This window comes from Schistocerca serialis, chromosome 1, assembly GCF_023864345.2.
Source record: "Schistocerca serialis cubense isolate TAMUIC-IGC-003099 chromosome 1, iqSchSeri2.2, whole genome shotgun sequence".
Taxonomy (NCBI): domain Eukaryota; kingdom Metazoa; phylum Arthropoda; class Insecta; order Orthoptera; family Acrididae; genus Schistocerca; species Schistocerca serialis.
The window spans coordinates 1,233,864,589-1,233,884,622 of record NC_064638.1 but is presented as its reverse complement, the minus strand read 5'-3'; the positions used below and the strand labels follow the sequence as shown (position 1 = coordinate 1,233,884,622).

The 20,034-nt window shown below is 38.0% G+C and overlaps 1 protein-coding gene across 4 annotated transcripts in view; it reads left to right on the top strand.

Annotated features, from left to right (window-relative positions):
- LOC126419147 (integrator complex subunit 1) overlaps positions 1 to 20,034 on the top strand; it is a 288,378-nt gene that overhangs the window by 155,457 nt on the left and 112,887 nt on the right. For all 4 annotated transcript variants that reach the window (XM_050086288.1, XM_050086260.1, XM_050086280.1 and 1 more), the window contains exons 15-18: positions 1,563 to 1,740; positions 12,781 to 12,992; positions 13,625 to 13,838; positions 18,933 to 19,015. In XM_050086288.1, the coding sequence (XP_049942245.1) occupies positions 1,563 to 1,740; positions 12,781 to 12,992; positions 13,625 to 13,838; positions 18,933 to 19,015 (687 nt within the window). The remainder of the gene's footprint in view (positions 1 to 1,562; positions 1,741 to 12,780; positions 12,993 to 13,624; positions 13,839 to 18,932; positions 19,016 to 20,034) is intronic.

Here is a 20,034-nt window from a genome sequence, read left to right as displayed (position 1 = left end):
ATAATTTTACCAGCCATATACAGACCCAAGAGAATTTCAAAGTTTGGCTTTTTATATCTCAGGGACTAAAGGTATGACAAACGTAAAAATTGGCATGCAGTACCTTAGCAACACAAGGCTCTCAAATATGAAGTTCCATTGATGTACCAATTTCCAATACTGAATAAATTAACTGCCACTTTAAGATTTTATAAGAAGGTAAAAATGCAGTCTTTTTGACCTTGTTTTGCAAAAAACTTTCTCCTATAAAACTTTTCAAAGTGATCTCACTAGAAAGACCATGGTTTTAACTGCAATAAGAAGTTAATTTGCCTGTCCAATGTGGGCTAACAATGCTAGATAATTTGAATTGTAGTTAGGTGTCGTGATCATGGGAAGCAAAAAAATGTAAACTATGGGTTCTTATATCATGTAGAGTAAAGGGGCGCTAAACATGAAACTTGATATGCAATAGTTCAGTATCACAAGGATTTTGTATACAAAATTTCATTCATCTGCCATTTTTCCAGTGCTCTAAGAATCTGTCAAAAAATCATGAGTTTTATGAAAAGGTGAAAATAGGGTATATTTGCATGTAAAGCAATGTTCAGCATGTTTACTATATGAGATGTAAGAATCTGAAGTTTACATTTTTTTTTCTCATGATTTTCATGCCCAACTTTGATTCAAATTATCTAGTACTGTTATCCAACATTGCAGTAAAATCATGGTCTTTCTAATGTGCCCAGTTTGAAAAGTTTTGTAGAACATTGTGCTTTGCAAAATCAAGATAAAAAGACTGCATTTTCTTTTAACTTTTTACAAAATCTTCAAGTTTGCATTTAATTTATTTGTTATTGGAAAGTGGTACATAAATGAAACTTCATATTTGAGAACATTGTGTTGTGAGGCTGCTACATGCCAAGGTTCATGTTTGTCATACATTTAGCCCTCAGATATAAGAAGCCAAACATCAAATTTTTCCCCCCTGAAAGTTTGTGCCTAAATAAAGCTTGTAAAATTCTTCTCATTATTCTTCTCCAGAGAATATATTAAGTTGTACAATATGGCCAAATAGCATTTCTTTTGACAAAATCTTGCCTGATATATAAGAATTCAAGGTTGCCAGAAAGTCACTCTCTCTCTCTCTCTGTATGAAAATTTGCAAATGGAGTAAAACGAGTGACTGTGTCTCGGCCAGTACTGCTTCGACAAACTTTAACCTTTACTGTTGTTCATTGGGGACATGTTCACACAAAATTTCAATGAAATCTATGATGATCAAGCAGGGATGCCTAGGTGAGTTGACATGGAGTGACCTGCTTGTAACCTGTATAATCATCATGTATCTTGAAGAGTTCAATTCAGTTGTCTTAGTGTTGCACGGAGAGTAGCCTGGCAGGTGATACTGAACTTGCAGTGAGAAAATATGCAAATAATCTAATGCATTAGCAGATGGAGCTTGATCAGTTTCCCCCTGTGGCGACCAGTATAAATTACTGTTTTAATGTGTCAAACAATGTTTTATATTTAGAAGAATTGCTTGTACCTACTTGGTGTTTAATATTTTTGTTTTATGACAGCCACTTTCAGTATCCACCTCCCACAATGTCGTCTGGTGAACTACTGGATGAGACAAAAACAAAAGAACTGCAGATAGCTGCTGTAGAGAAACAACAGATCCTTGAATTTGAATCGTATTTAGCAGCAGCCTCCACAAAGCAAACCATAACAGAACAAACCAGTTTACTTCTACCACAGGTAGGTTGGTTTATACATTAAATGTTTACTGCACAATTTACTGAGAAATATTCAAGCCTGTGCAGGCTTCAGATAGATTGTAAGATCAGAACATCGATTAAATCTAATACTTTTCTTTCCGAAATTTTGAATTTTCAACGTGTAAATAACTTTACTATAATACGTGAAGATGTCTTTTACTGGGGAAGATGAGTTATGACATCGTAATTTTCCATATTTGAATCATTGCTTTGCCTACCTATTACTGTGCTAGGAAAAAAGAAACATCAGGTGCACAATCCTTTGCACTGCTCCCAAACTATATTGACTGCCTCACTGCGAGTGCCATCTAGATAATCTCCACCTCTCTCCCCACCGCCACCCTACTATAAGTCCTTCAGTCCCACAAATGGCATCAATTTTCACTAGCCCCTGACCCACAACCACCTCCACTCCTGTTCCTACTTCATTTTTGAAAGTTAATGGACTATTTTTGCACCACAGTTCTATGTAAATGATGTTGCAAATACATTGTTGTTTTAGTACACATTTCAATTCAATGTTCTATGTACTTAACAAATGAAGAAGTCAGTGCTGTTGCCTGAATTCCTGTAACTGAAAAATGAGAACTGATAAACAAGAACTTTTGGATGTTAATTGTCATGCAAATACTTAAAAAAACAAACAAACAGTGGAAACTTAGATGGAATAATGACGATATTTTGATAAGGATAGAGTGTATTCACCTTGTAGTAGATATGTTGAGTTGCTGACAGGCATCACAAAGAGACTGCTAAACATGTGAGCTTTCAGCTAAAAGGCCTTCTTCTAAAGTGGACAAAACACACACACACACACACACACACACACACACACATATTCATGAAAGCACAACTTACAAACACATGACCACTGTCTGTGGTCACTTAGGCCAGATCAGTCCAAAGCCTCTGTGGCCTGTGATAATGGTCTATATGTGTAAGTAATACTTGTGTGTGTGTGTGTGTGTGTGTGTGTGTGTGTGTGTGTGTGTGTTCGAAAGCTGTCATGTTTAGAAGTCTCTTTGTTGTGCCTGTCTGCAGGTATTTAAAATATTAATTCTTGTTGCATGATGGACAAAATAATGGAGATGAAGATTTAAACAAAAGAAGGGATTTAAGTAGAACAACATTCAATCCAAATTTTGAATATAAATAATGAATGCGTCAACACGAATGAAAATGTAATGCGATGAAATGGAAGAAATTAAATGGAAGTTAATGTGTTAAAAAATTAAAATCACATGGACAGAGACTACAAATAAAAAAAGAATGAAAGAAAGAAGAAATGAAAGCAGATGAAAAAGTTGATATGGTAATTAAAATGACATGACAAAAGATTAGAAATAATAAAAAAATTCATTGAAATGAATAAACTGAATAAAAAATTTGATCAAGGTCACAACTGAGGTATGAAACTAGTAACTTTGCTGCATTAATACAAAGCATAGCTATACGTCACATTACTTGTGATTATGCTAGCAGTTGGTGTCTAATATGAGTGTCAACAATTTTCTGTCACTGCAAAGTAAGAACTGAAAACACAGAACTGACATTAGTTCTTCACAATGAGAACTCATTGGAATTGAGAACTTTGTGGTTATCGTTTTGCGCATTACTAGGCTGTACTAGTTGTGCTTTGAGCTCATGTTCTTTCATGGTTAACTGCATCAAAATGAAAATTTACTTTAGAAAACTATATTATTACAACGAGGCAGAACGACTATTGATTAATTACTTTCAGGTTATGAAATACCAGTTTTGCTGGTAGATCCATATAATGATGCAAAAAAACTGTCTTACAGTTCAGAACCATTAGTTTCTTCCTAAGTGAAGAAAGGTGGTTAGGATAGGGAGAATAGAAAGGAGGGGTATGTCATTCACATCCCAGTATGAGATTTGCCCACCTTTTGTGATGATGTAGGAGGGTGAAAATGAAGGGGGAGGTGTCAGTGAGAAGATCAGAGGTTGGTAGTCAGTTAACTGCATGTTTCATAGATCATTTGAACAATTTTTTTTATCAATGCGATGTGGAGTGAGTCAGTTTACAGGGAATGTATATGCGATTTCTTTCATCATTAATGAACATATTATTTTTTAGTCCTACTACACTTAAAAACTAGGTTTCTTAAAAAAATCTGGCTGCCAGCTTTTAAATAAAAATTTGTTTATAAAATAAGAGCTGTCCAGAAAAAAAAGAACTTTCTGTGATAGCTGTCAGATGTTTTATGTTATTGGAGAAATGTTCAAAAATTATTCTTGATGCATTCGTGACCTCCTTTCTGAGCCACTAACAGCTTTAATAATGGTTGATAAAGGCCATTTTTTCTTCTAGTATCACAGGAACAGACATCACTATTCTTCTTTAATGGCAATAGATTATTACTGAGGAATTTCATTAGCAAATATATATATCAATAAAAACTTCCTTTCTATATGACGACTTACTCCAGAAAATTATTCTGTAAGACGTATGTGAGTGGAAATATGCAAAATATATTAGGAGACTGAATCATTTGTTTCCAAGACTAGCAATTATATGAAGAGCAAAAGTAGCTGAACTTAATTGTTTGAGCAGCTCAGTAATATGCTTCTTCCAGTTCATTTTTATCAATATGTACACCAAAAATTTCCAGCAGTCTACCCTTAAAATGACCCTTGTTTACGTGCTACATCAATAGTTAGTAAGACACTATTTATTGTACTAAAATTAATATAGTATGTTTCCTCAAAATCGAGGAACCACTTAATTATTCTTTGAAAAAACATCAGCGGTTTCTTCTGTTGCCCTCTAATGGTATGTAACACTAGTATAGTCTGCAAAAAGTACCTGCTCTGCTTGATGAATGTTAAGTTAATACACATATATAAGGAATAAGAGTGGAACAGAGGTTGAACACTGTGGGATTCCCTTTGTGATTTCTCCCTAGTCACTAAAATTTTCTCTCTTGCAAATGACATTCAAAATTTTCAGTGGAATTTTTTACATTCTGTATATTTGAAACCAACTGTTTATAAAGCTATAAATTCCATAACATCTAAGACGGTGACGTAATATTCATGGTCAAACACCTTGGAAAGGCTTGTAATATTTTGTGAGTGAATGTACAACTGGCATTCTTAGTTGAGCAACCCTTCTGGAATCCAAAAAGATGTGCTAATTAAACTGTCTCTATTTAAATGTGTGGCTTCCCTTGGGTGCATTACTTTTTTGACTGTTTTGGGAAAAGATGTCAGTAAGAAAATTGGACAATAATTATTTACGTCATTCTTGTCACCTTTCTTATGAAGAAATTTAACAATGATATATTGTAATCTGTTTGTAAAATTTCCCTGTGCCACTGGTGCATTACATATATGAAACAGATTTTTTAATATACATCTCTCTTGCTGTAATTTCTTTGAATGACTGGTTTTGGTTCAAATGACCATCCTCAGATCCAGTATATCAGTAACAAGAGAGTAGGAACATTGTTCCCTACCTAACGTAATTAAATAATCCACATAAAATTAACTGAACTTGAGCACATGGGAACAGGATGTTAGCCATTGGCGCAATGAATAACATTCATAAGAAATTTAAGACAAAACAAACTGATCTACTGAATTAACTAAATTACTACAAGGAGCAATGAAATAATCTAATCAATTAGTGGTTCTTAGGGGTTATTGAAACCACAATGCACTATATTAATGTCACTGCTAATATGATGGTACCAAAGAAAAGTGACGTCACAAGGCGTCGTGAGAATAGCATCTTTATTAGTGATTTGCCCAGAAAATAACGCACTCTACACACAGGCCAACATGAGTTTGGATACACAGAGTGGAGTCCCTAACTTGGCAGCTAATATTATCGATAATTGTTTTAATATGTGAGATATAGATAAAAAATTACGTCGTATGGGAACTTGAAATCGCAAATTTGCCACTCTGTGGTGCAGAACGATTATCTCTCAGGGGGGATATGGCCAGGGCAGAATTCAGTAGAATGATACGTTCTGCTTACATGCATACTGACCATGATGGACAATAGCTCTTGTCTCAGCTAGTTCCCAAGTGAGCACATGGACTTGCAGGTTGAATGCTATCTTGTAGTGCAGTGCACTGCTTTATGTACCGTCCTGCATTGCAGATGTACAGACAATGTGACCTGGGTGAGTTTCTATATTTTGCAACCAGCATCTAAGACTGGACCCAGTGCCTCGTACTGCACTATTCTTGATATGAAGTCCGTAGCCATGTGGTGTGCCTATTGTGGCACGTACACAGGACCAAACTTAGCTGTTAATGCCTCGAAGAGAAGGAGAAGAGAACTGAGAGTAAGGTTAGGCCAATGGAAGTCTTACTAGGTGTTGGACTATTGTCTCGGTCCTGTAAGCCAGTGGCCGTAGGAGGTGGGTATCTGGTCAGGTGGCAAAACCAAAAGCTTTGGGAGGAAGCAAACAGAGTTGCACAAAGAAAGAACGTCAGTGCATTAGCAGAAGGGTGTAACAAACTAGGTGCATATGAAATGGGGCCATATTTGCTAAAACCAATGTGCTGCGAATGGCTGTAGCCTGTAAATTTTGCTATAAGTTTGATGGGCTACTCTTGTAACCAATACTGTGAAGCTGAGGATGGTTCATGTGAAACTAGTCATAAAGAAATAAAAATAAAGCAATCTAGACTTATGATAAAAGATCTGTTGGATGTAAGGTCCGCCAGTTATGCAAAACAAAACACCATTTTTTTCCAAGTTCCCAAACATGTTTCTGCACCTCTTTGCTGTCATCAGTGGGTTTCTGTTTTATTTAATCTGGAATGTGAACATTTTTACTAATTGATTACAAAATTATGAACATATTTAGTTCAAACAACAATTTGTTTCTTTTAGTTAGTACCTTTACATTTAGTATTGCAGGACCACTTGCGTATTATTTCTTACAGGTAGCTTGTCATCTGCAACCAAACGATGTTGATGAGAAATTTTTTTGCGAGTTAACCTATCATTTCATGCTTTAAACGTAATTTAGTTTGTCATAATATTTCATGCCTATATTCATTTTTACTCAATTTTTGTGTGGCAAGCCCTTTTCTCTCAACATCCTGATGAGGTGTTGTGAAGCACATGTAAATATAACACACATTTTCTGAGATATGGTCATAAAAGCACACTTAACCCTTTGACTGTTGGAGGCGCGCCACCTGCTTGGTGCGCTGAAGTGCTGTGGCCTGCGGCATAACCTGTCTACCTGCGCTGCGTGCCTGTCCCTTGGAGCTGCCGCCGGGACCGGATCGGCCCACGCTGCCCATCCAGCCCTGTGCCGAATATTTCTCAGCTGAATACGACTTGCGCAGAGCCAGTGTTAATTTTTGGCGACTTCGAGCTGTAATATCTTGGGCAATAGTTTTTGTAAAGAAATAAAATTTGGCGATCTTGTACAACTTCGTGCTTTCTTTTAAGAACAATAATGAAAAGAATTTTACGAGCCGTATTGAGCCAGAAAATTGTAGGTAAATCAGCCAAAAAAATAAGCACCCAAAAAAATTTCGAAGTTTGACTTCTTGCATCTCCTGAACTAATGCTATGACGAACGTGGAACTTGGCATCTAGTAATCTAACAATACAAGATTCTTAAATATAAAGTTTCATTTCCATAGCTCTTTTCAGTGCTGAATGAAGATTTAGTAAAAACACAAAAAATGCGGTATTTTCATTCCAATTTTGTTAAAAAACTATGCTCTGTAAAACATACCAGGCTGTACAACTGGAATGAAAGTCGGGCGCGAAACTCAGGCCCGAAAACAATGTAAACTTTGGGTTAGCATATCTAGTAGTGTGAATGCATTATGAAAATGAACTTTAGAGTGCAATAGATTGACTGCACAACAATAAGGAATAAAAATTTTTATTCCTCTACTATTTTCCATTAATCTACAAATTAGTTGAAAAAAATGTTGATTTTTATGAAAAGATGACAACAGGGTATATTCGAAACTTCTTTTTCAAATGCCATTTTCTATTTATGCTTCAAAGCCAATCTCATTTGAACAACAAATTTTAAGCCCCAAACCCTCACAGAAGACTGAGTTTAATATTCAATATTAGCTAACAACAGAGGCAAAGTAGCAAGAAAAATTGCACTGAGAAAAGAATTTTAACTTTGACATGTTGTTTCTCGTTGATCAAAGGCGTTTAAATCAGTTATGGAAAACATGTTTTGTACAAGTAGACCGAATGTGATCTACATTTGTACTACTAACGATAAAACAATATAACTGTCCATGTTACATGTTAATAATTTAAATGTATCGTACACAGATTAATATACGGGTTTTGCTATACTGGCTTGTGCTATACTCGGTGTAATCACATTTGCCACAGTACAGATATTGCGCCCTCTCAATCACCAAGTCTGTTCCTTTGCTAGTAAACTGCTACATATGAAGAAGTCAGGCTTTGTTTCAATAATTTTACAACTGTTGCATCTGTTTCCCACCCTTCTTTTTACGATCTGAGCTTTGAACCGGCACTGGTGAAGTTAAAAATTGGTTTATTTATTTCCATTTTTGCCCCCCCCCCCCTTTTTTTTTAGTAATTCATTCAGAATCATCAACAAATTTTCTCAGATTTAGTTCCCAATAATTAGTAATGCTTCTTTGTATGATAAGCCTCAAAGCAGGGTACAACACATAGTGGAACGTTGCAAGTTTTGCATTGGTATCTAGTTTCCCGGCGCACTTTCTGTTTCGTGCAAACTATCTATCTGCGCATTAGCGTACTTTTCTGCGAATGTTCACTCATGATAACAGCCGGAAAATGTTTCCCTGTGAATCGCAGAGGATTCTTGTCATCGTAGTGCTTTCCCCTACCAGTTTCTCCATTCTGTAGCATATCTTTCTACAATCTCCCTTATGAGAGAAAGGTGAAACTCTGCGAGCGCCATTTTTCACCCTGTTACTGACCGGTGGAGAGCATGAGCATTTAGAATGCATAAATCCAGAATATGAAAAAAATATTTCTTATACCATTTCACAGTCTTGTGCACTGATACCACTGAGCTCAGTAACATATCACAACGGGCAACTGCATGCATACTCGAATTGTAATCTACAATACATTGCAGTTTCTTTATTTTTTCACCAGTATTTCTGTCAGTCTTCTCTGTTTCAACCATTTGTGTTGTGTGACTTGTGGTCAACATGTACACCTCTCTCTTATTGCACCACTTGATAGCAAGGATCTTGTCAGTGGACCTAAACTCAGTTCTCCTCGTTTTAATTTCTTCTACAGTTTTGGCATGTTGCGCCTTTTCTTATGAACAGTGCCACATGCGGCTGTTCCATGGTTGTGAAGCCAGAGGAACAGGTCCGGGCTGGAGTACCAGTTATCGACATATAGAATATGACTCTGTTCCAAATATGGTCCCATAAGAGTTGCCACTACATTGCCACTTTTTCCCAAATTGTGGAACCCAATTTCTGTTGTTGCCCCTGTATATACAATAAAATCTAAAATATACCCACTCTGACAGTCACACAGTACAAATGTCTTTATTCCAAATCTACTTCGCTTGGTTGGAATAAATTGCTTAAAAGATAATCGTTCTTGGAACAGCTAGAGACTTTCATCTATACAAAGCTTGTGATGTGGGCGAAATGAATTACGAAACGTCATATGAACTTAGTCAACAATCATTGTAATTTTAAATTGACTGTCGCCTCCAGTACTCACAGAGTTATCACTGAAGTGTAACATTTTCAGAAATAGACAAAAACGGTCTCGGGACATAATTTCGCTGAAAATTGAAAATGGAATGGAAAATGGAAATGAAGTCCCATGCTTCTTTACAGAGCGTAGGGGAACGATGCAGGAGACCCGCACCGCTTTACTAGGCAAGGTCCTAATGGAGGTGGTTTGCCGTTGCCTTCCTCCGACCGTAATGGGAATGAATGATGATGATGAAGACGACACAACAACACCCAGTCATCTCGAGGCAGGAAAAATTCCTGACCCCGCTGGGAATTGAACCCGGGACCCCGTGCTCGGGAAGCGAGAACGCTACCGCGAGACCACGAGGGGCAGACGCTGAAAATTGGTGTGGTCAAAAGTGTATCTCTGGACCAATAATCATTTTATTTTAACTTATGAATTTCCACCATTAGAAGGCCAACAGCGACAAAACAATACATTTCTTCAAATCCAGTGTCTTTCCATTTTGACAGTCAAGAATTCACAGATTCTGTAGTATTTTATATGGTGTAAACGTAAAAACAGATTTGTTTCAACTGCAATAAACTGCAACAGTTCTTGAGACACAAATACCACAAAAAATGAAAGGATGCTTGGGTCAGTATCTGACATTTGTGTCCTGAACTCGAGTCATCGAAGTAATGGTTTAACGGCTGGAAATTGGTTTCTTTCCTGTCAAATGTGTCACTTAAGCACACACTTTTCTGAACCGTTTCACTGTCACTTTCTGATTCCTCGGATTTGAATGGCTCTGAGCGCTATGGGACTTAACATCTGTGGTCATCAGTCCCATAGAACCTAGAACTACTTAAACCTAACTAACCTAAGGACATCACACAGATCCATGCCCGAGGCAGGATTCGAATCTGCGACCGTAGCGGTCGCACGGTTCCAGACTGAAGTGCCTAGAACCGCTCAGCCAAACCGGCCGGTGCTCGGATTCAGAGGAACTGCTAACTGCAATTCTTGCTCTCCCCTCTTATGCAAAGGGCTGAGGACTACAGCTTCGAGATTCTGTTGAAGACTCATCACTGTTAGCAATGTCAAATAATTCACACTCACTGTCACTCTTAGTGAGCATATCCAGGATTTCTTTATTTGTGCAACCACGGCGACGTGACATTTCTCACCTAGAAAACAAGAAAACTGACGAAAATACAGGAATCTAAGTCGAATTATGCAAAGAGGGAACACAGCAACATGTATGCACTCTTGAACTATACAGTCAGACCACTGAACAGCTACTGGAAGAGCAGGGTGGAAAGACAGCTCAGCGTGAAACTTCCTGGCAGATTAAAACTGTGTGCTGGCCCGAGACTCAAACTCGGGACCTTTGCCTTTCGCGGGCAAGTGCCCTACCACTGAGCTACCCAAACACGACTTGTGACTAGTCCTCACAGCTTCAATTCTGCCAGTACCTAGTCTCCTGTGAGGATGGGTCTTGGGTTGTGCTTGGGTAGCTCAGTGGTATAGCACTTGCCCACAAAGGCAAAGGTCCCGAGTTCGAGTCTCGGTCTGGCACACAGTTTTAATCTGCCAGGAAGTTCATATCAGCACACACTCTGCTGCAGAGTGAAAATCTCACTCAGCTCTGCGTGTATACATGTCTGCAATACTCAGGTAGCTGTGACTCAGCACGCCTAAACTCATCCCTAGCGATGGGAAGACCTGTGGTGCAGGATGCGTAAACACATCCTTAGCGCTGTAGGGAAGACCCTAGGCCGCGCGTATACACGTCAGGCGCACCAGGGGAATGGCAAGGTATGATGAGTTTACACGTCCCCAGCAGTCAGAGGGTTAAACAATAGTCAGTGACGTTATGATGAAGCTATGGATCGATACCTTAAGTAATTTGAATGATTATCTCTGCCTTGTCATCATGTTAGAATAGTTTGTTGTGTTTTTATGTGCTTCTAATGGCAGCACTGAAATATTGCCTCCTGAATGTAAGTGTTGGCCAGTCCTAATTTTACATATATAGTCAGTTGTATAAAAAAGGAAAACTCTCATGAGTTAATTAGAAATTATGAGACAGAATTAATGGCGAGTAATTACCTTAAGAGTAAATGTCAACACTGCCAATAAGTCACTCATAAGAATACTTACCCTGCCAAAGCTTTCAGAACTAATAGATCTGTGCTCAAGGAAAAGAGGATAGATTGGTACAGTTAAAAAAAAGAAAGGCAGGCCACATATACAACTGGTTGAGAGGGGGGCCTATCTATTGTGTGTCGATTGGCAGTACTGACAATCCCAAACTCCTGGAGCAATTTCAACCAAATTTGGTACAGAAACAGCAGGCTTTATGAGTATCAGCACTCTGGTGGTTTATAACCTCCTAACTCTAATAGAAGTGGAGATAAGGACAAAGACACTTTTTAACAGCCCTTGGTGTGTAGGCTCTCCTGCATGACAAGCATGTTATGTGGGAACAATATCGGCCTGCCAAATCAGTTTGCTTTGCAGGGCAGCCTACATGTCAGGGACAAGAAACAGTTTTTCAGGCCCCGACATTTAGGCTTCCCAGCATGGCAGGTGTGTTGTTGGAGTAGTATCGACCTGCAATATTGCACTGTATTGCAGGGGCTACATCTGCCAATGAGCATGGCTGGGGACAGATTGAGATGGATAAATGAGAGGGTGGACAGTGAGAGAAGGAAGGGAAGATGCATATGCAGGTGGCAGTGGTAGAGGGGTAGTGGACAGGTGGAAAATGAAGAGCAGGAGGTAGAGTTGGAAATGGAGAGAGGGAGGAGGATATGATCAAAGGGAGGGGGAGGAAGATATAGGCAGAGAGAGGGGTTGAAGGAAATGGACAAAGAGAGGGGAAGATGGAAAGAGATAGGTAAGTAGATAGATAGATAGAAGTGGGAGGATGATGTGGACAGACAGGAGGAGGAAGAAGTGTGTTCAGTAGATTAGTCAAATGCATATGTGGGCGAAGCCATTGGGGGGAAAGGTTAGTATTATGTAAGCTTACATTTTAATCACCTTCTTGGATGATCTAGAGTGAATACAGCTTATGTTGTCACTTTTCCTGTGCTGTAAACTGGGAATTTTGTATTTTTAATGCAGTGGAAGTTTTTTATTTCATTGCATTATATTTACGTGACCTCTTATCTCAGCTCCATTATTGATTTTATTCTTCAGATAAATGAAAATTGGGAATTAAATGTGTAACTAAATGTAAGGTAGTAAGATATTGGAAATTATTATTTTTATTGTGTGTCGTATGGTAATTGTCGTATGGTATGGTGACACCCTGTTTTCTAATGTGATTTTTTTCAGTTGATTACAATGGATCCAACAGGACCTCCTCGCAAGCCACCCCAAGCAACACTGGATTCACTACGCATGCTTAATAGTACTCACCGTATGGGTCATTTACTTTGCCGAAGTCGCCAGCCAGACTTTCTTTTAGATATTATTCAGAGACAAGGGGCTTCACAATCCATGCCATGGCTTGCAGACCTTGTTGAAAGTTCAGAAGGGGCTTTAAGGTATGGTACAGTCAGGAAAACAAGAGTGTCTCTGAAAGATTTTTGCTATAAAGTAACATAATTTCTTGCCATAATGCTTTTTAGATTTCAGTAATGACAAAACTAAATTGCTATATTAATTGGTTTTAGTAGGCCCTTTTATATGTACTAGTTCCCTGAAAGTTGCAGTTATCTAAAAAAAAGTTTTTCTTAACTAATGGGATAAGTGGTTATTATGTGAAGTACACTAAAAGGAAGACTTTGTTTATAGGTGAGCTGCGGGGGTGCCATTATCCCTAAGATAAGAGCTTCATTTGTCTTACAAAATAAATTTATTTTTTCAGGTAAAAAGTGATTCAGTATACTCTTAAAAGATGGTAAAATAAAATCGTGATCACATGATACAAACAACACAGATGTAGTGTGGTTTGGGTCTGTGATTTTCTGGCTCATAAATTAAGCTTTCTCTACAGATATGTCATTAAAAGACTTAGCAGTATCTGTAAGTTCCTTAAATAAGTTGGCTTAAAGAAAGAAAGGAAAAAACCTGTTTTTCCATGATAATTCTCCATAATAATTTGTGTTTTCACAGCAGGTAGATTAAAAAAGAAACCATGCATTTTTGTTAAGCAGGTTACATTTTGTGTCCACAGCCACCTTCCAGTGCAGTGCCTTTGTGAATTTCTGCTGAGTTCTGGTACCTTGCAGCAACCTGAAAAGCAGCAAAAGCAACAGCAGCTACTGCAGCATCTACAGGCTCTGCTTACAGAGCCAGAACAGGAGCCCCAAGTGGCATGTGAAGTGCTTGAATACTTTCTCAGGAGGCTGAGTGCTGTCCAGGCAGCGAGCAGAGTTCAGGCAGTGAAGGTAATATTGTGACTGGTGTTTTATAAATGAAATATCAGCATATATGATGCATATTATTTGTAACACAGCCAGAACAAATTACTTTTGTAAAAAATTTACAAATTCAGTCCATCATTTCTTCTTCTTTTTCCCTCCCCTCATCTTATTTGATTGTCTATATTGTGGAATGTGGCCTCATATCACAGTTATAATTTGCTTGGTAGGATCCATTTTCCACCCTCCTCGTGTATGATACAATTCAATTCATGAGAGCAGTAGTACACTTTTTTGTAATTTTAATTCTGTCTCAAAATTCGTGTGAATTTGACCAGAGTTCTTTGTATGATCTCCCCCTGTACAGAAAAAAGCCATTCAGTGTAATACAGATATTTGATAAAAAATAGTTAAAACAAAATAGTTGCCAATGAATCACAACTGTAATTGTGAGAGTGAACTTTCTCCTGTTAATGTTTGCCACTAATGTTGAAGACATTAACTCAAAGAAAATGTGGCCTTTTTTGAGGACAATCGTATTAAATGCGAACATAAGAATTTGTGGGTTCTGACTTCAAAACCATAACAAATATAAGATATAAGAGGGCATGCTGAAAAATAATGCCTCCAAATTTTTCTGTTAAAACTTTTAAAGCTTTTCTAAATAAAATAAACATTATTAACATTCTACATTTTTATTCTGCCACTACAAGTTTGTTTCTCAACGTAGTCACCCTGGCAACAAACGTATTTCTCTCAATGTGAGGCCAGTTTTCTTGTACCAACACTATAGAATGTTTGACTTTGTTGATGGAGCCACAACCTTACCTCTGCTTGCATCACTTCATCACTATCAAAATGAAGTCCTCAAAGGTGTTCTTTAAATTCTGGAAAAAGATGATTGGATGGTGCCAATTTGGGACTCTATGGAGGATATCGATGACAGCAAACCCAAGGCATCGGTTTGTTGCAGATGTTGCAGCACATGTGTGTGGACTGGCATTGCCATATTGAAAGAAAGGGTGCTTCACGTGTGGATGGACTCTTTAAATTCAAAGTTAGATTACAGCACACTGTTCCTCGTGCACCGATGTAGGTACATTACACACTGCCATGTTATGTGCTACAATTCAGAGCCCTCTAGTGGCAGAGTGCTGCCAATATGTAGACATGAAGAATAAATATGTAGAATGTTAAAAAAGTTTGTTTTACTTAAAAACTGTAATAGATTTTAAAAATATTGGCAGCATTGCTTTTCAGCACGCCCTGGTACTTTCTCATAGAAAGATTTCAACAGTCATATTGTTGTGGTTTGTGGTTGCCAGAAGAACAAGGGACAATATTGAAGTAAAGTTCTTCCACAGATGTTGGTTTGGTGGTGGTTGGGGTTTATTGATTCATTAGTCCATTCACTAGCTCTGATTACAAAGAAGAGCTATCAGGGATGTGGAACAAGTTTAGATATACATTAATGAAGGAGAGCTGAAGTCGGGCACTCCCTTTGTAATTAACTATGTTTAAAATGCTGTTTGTGCTTACTCAGGCTAAATTTAAGAGAATAAAATCAACAGTAAAGCTGATACTTTGAGAAAATCACTGCTCCTTTTGTTCTCTTAAATACAAAAATTATTGAACTATCTTGCTTATTTGTTTTATGTTTAAGATCACCAGCTTACATTCCAGGAAGAGTCAGGCAACATATTACTTTTTCCCATGTATTCTCACGAAACGATCGCAGTGAGAATGTTGGAGAACTTAGATCTCATATAGAACTGTACTATCAGCCATTTTTCCAAGGTGCTGTTTATGGTTGGAGCAGGAAAACAGGGGCAGGGGTTGGGGGGGGGGGGGGGGTGTAGTCATAGTCATATTAGAAGTACTCTCCACCACACACCATAAAGTGGCTTGCAGTCTCTCTTGAGGATATGTAAATCTATTTACATTTGGCATTTTTGCTGTTGTTGAAAACACTGCAAAAATAAAGTCAGGATAGGACAGAATTGAATTTTCATGACCAGAATTGAATTTTCATGACAAGCATTCCACAGTGTGTGAACTGTAAATTGGCTGATGTCCATTTGGAGGGGGGAGGGGGGGGGGGGTATTATTGCAGGGAGCAAAGGAAGCAAGCCTGGCCCTAACATAGAGGGTAACAGGGTGAGGAGGCATGCCAGAGGAAGGAGCACAGCCTGTCTCCCACATTGTGGGCACTTAAACCTGTATCTCATCCTTTCACGAAAGCAGAAGTCAAGCACCGAGGTAAAGATCATTTCAGTGTTGTTCGTAATCAAAACTGAAATTGTCTTATATGTTGATATATTTAATAAATATCCTAACTACAGCAATTGCATACATTTATCACCACAAAAGGAAACACTACAAAATGGAGTGAAGTACAGTACAGTAACAGACCAGTCAACATGATGACTTCACTTAGTACTGTTGGCTAGTTGGTGCTGCCTGCAGCTGAAAACAAATGACTTCCAGACAAAGCCTTCTGATGTCTGCTGGCTTGTACTGATTCAATTCTAGGGGGCAGATTGGCAAATTCTTAACAATTTGTATGCCATAATTTTGTGCTGCCATGAATGCCTTGTGATTTGGTACCATTTGATATTATTTGGAGGAAAGCAGCAATTACATTAATGACAATGGCTCGTACTTTCAGTGGGTAGCAGCTACCAAGTAATTCAGTATTTATGTCTTAAAACTGCAACAGTCCAAATGAAAAGTTCACCAAGTGAAACTTTTCAACAACTATGATACATTATGTTTGTCGATACATTCTTGTGCTTAGATTATAAGCCTAGCAGGTTTATTTCTGTTTTGGATTGAAATCATAAAGGATGGTGTGCAATATTATTAATTAAAGTACTGTAATATCAGTGACTGGAATGGTTCAAATACAGATAAAGATGAAAGCTCAAAAGAACAAAAAGTTTTCATGACCCTCCCAGATCCTTGATGTCAAAGGGAGCTTACCGTATTTACTCGAATCTAAGCCGCACTCGAATCTAAGCCGCACCTGAAAAATGAGACTCAAAATCAAGGAAAAAAAATTTTCCCGAATCAAAGCCGCACCTGAAATTTGAGACTCGAAATTCAAGGGGAGAGAAAAGTTTTAGGTCACACCTCCAAATCGAAACAAAGTTCGTCTAATTGTAATATGAGACACAATTTAGATCGAATGAATGATGATACAGCTGCAGTAGCTTGGTTCGAGTCGTAAGCTTAGCAGTTACGGTTTACCAGGTAGCCTTTGCTACGCGTCATGCGCTCCGTCCGTATTTATACGGATATCCTTCCTTTTTCACGTGCTTCGTCTGGTTTGAATTGTTTGCTTATTTTTCTTTGATCTGATAAGTGCCGTTCTCTTTGTTATAGGTGTTTACGTCACTCTAAGCTGAAAATGCATTACTCAGTGTCATGCATTGTTTGTCGCATTCTGATAGTGCGTGTTTACGGCCTGTCGCCGCTCGCGGCGTGCCTTGCTTTTGTGCATGTTACCGCCGCTTACAAATAAAAAATAGAGAGGAAGCGTCTCATTAGCGAAACATTTGTTGTTACTTACACTGCTGCTTTCTTTGATAATGATCAACAAGAACCACATAATAGACTGTGTATGATAGATGATGTTCTGAACGAAATTTTAGCGAAAATTTTTCTCCATTTGAAAATCTTTGCAGGTGCCTCTTTAGTTCATTACATTCTGCACAGAAATTAGAGTCATCTTAGATTTAAAAATCTAGTCAGTTGCCGTGCTTCATTTCTGACTGTATCACTATCAGGCATAAGAATAATACGAATATAAACATGACATGATATGTATATTCTTCCGCGTTTGCTGTTGTCTCACTCTAGTTTCGTAGTTTATTAGGCAGACAGGATTTAAATGAGATAGCAGCAAACACGAAAGAATACATGGCAAAATGTTTATATTCGTATTAATCTTATGGCGAAGAGAATACTACATATGATTCACAATTCGTAAAAGCTCCTATTAGCAACCATCTCTTCTCACAGGTAGGAAAAAATTCAGAACGTAGAGTTGGCCATATTGACAAACATCCAGAACAGTCTTGCCAGTCGGATTTTCGTAGTACATTGAAATGCTGCTACATTCGAAGATCAACAATACAGAATTTGCATTTACTTCGTTGGATAATGTACCAAAATGCAGTGGTCGAAACTCTGGGCGGAGGAAAAAGTCTCGTCTTCCACTTTTTTTTTTAATTTATTTACTGACGCAGAGATTTTGGTGCCAGTATTTATCTTTGTGCCTACAAAGCATGCCTGTGTGGCGCTACATATATTCGATGGCAGAAGTTAGTTGTGGCGGGACCCACCAACATTTTTCAGAACTCCCGCTTGCTTTGCACTCGATTCTAAGCCGCAGGCAGTTTTTTGGATTACAAAAACCGGAAAAAAAGTGCGGCTTAGATTCGAGTAAATATGGTAACATATCAGTGGTGTGTGTGTGTGTGTGTGTGTGTGTGTGTGTGTGTGTGTGTGTGTGTTTTCTTTTCCCCTCCCTGAATGGCTAATTCAGGTACTTGACATGATATTTAATGATTGCCTCAACAAAATGAGAATGGTGCAAACCCTTTCTCCATGGAGAAAAGAATGTTACGAAGTGACAATCTAGCAATGAACCATCAGAAATTGCAAAGTTTTCCAGGCTGTCTAATAACTCTGATTACAGGGAAAACTTCCTTGTCTTATAGTATTATTGTACAATGCTTGGGGCCATTTTGGATAAGAAAGCAAAAGCATTGTCGAATAGTTTTAATTATTTAAAAAAGTTCTCACAGTTATCAACTAAAGCTACAGGCTAAAAAAAATCACACATTTGTGGATAGATTTTAGATGTTTGCAGTCATGAAAACTTTACTTATTTGCAAATTAACAACTTAAGTTTCACTGCATTCAGGTGTCTTTATGTACCTAACTTTCCTTCATGTAAGCTGGTCTAGGGTAAGAAAACAGTGGAAGACAGTTTTATGTTCATTGTATATGTTGGATGCATCACTTTGAAGTTGGTTTGTGTGTCGTGCACCCAGCAGTTCAGTTATGTATTTCACAGATTACCTTTTACTTTCATAAAAAATATTTATGTTTTAGGGCCTGAAGCTTATATTGTCATCTGTCACTGTGGATGAAGATATAATGGAAGTGGACAACCAGACAGACATGAATCCAGAGAAGTATGTTTTATAACCTAGTGTAATATTAAACATTTTACTTGATCATTGTTGGTAATTTACTGTTATGGCTTGTACAGCAATAAAGGAGCAACTAAGAAGTTAATTTTGCATTCAAAATGGGCGTTGTTACATTGATACAGAGTATGTTACACTCACTTTAACTTCGATTGATGTATGTTGTTGTTGTTGTTGTGGTCTTCAGTCCTGAGACTGGTTTGATGCAGCTCTCCATGCTACTCTATCCTGTGCAAGCTTTTTCATCTCCCAGTACCTACTGCAACCTACATCCTTCTGAATCTGCTTAGTGTATTCATCTCGTGGTCTCCCTCTATGATTTTTACCCTCCACGCTGCCCTCCAATACTAAATTGGTGATCCCTTGATGCCTCAGAACATGTCCTACCAACCGATCCCTTCTTCTGGTCAAGTTGTGCCACAAACTTCTCTTCTCCCCAATCCTATTCAATACTTCCTCATTAGTTACATGATCTACCCATCTAATCTTCAGCATTCTTCTGTAGCACCACATTTCGAAAGCTTCTATTCTCTTCTTGTCTAAACTATTTATCGTCCATGTTTCACTTCCATACATGGCTACACTCCATACGAATACTTTCAGAAATGACTTCCTGACACTTAAATCAATACTGGATGTTAACAAATTTCTCTTCTTCAGAAACGCTTTCCTTGCCATTGCCAGTCTACATTTTATATCCTCTCTACTTCGACCATCATCAGTTATTTTGCTCCCCAAATAGCAAAACTCCTTTACTACTTTAAGTGCCTCATTTCCTAATCTAATTCCCTCAGCATCACCCGACTTAATTAGACTACATTCCATTATCCTTGTTTTGCTTTTGTTGATGTTCATCTTATATCCTCCTTTCAAGACACTGTCCATTCCATTCAACTGCTCTTCCAAGTCCTTTGCTGTCTCTGACAGAATTACAATGTCATCGGCGAACCTCAAAGTTTTTATTTCTTCTCCATGAATTTTAATACCTACTCCGAATTTTTCTT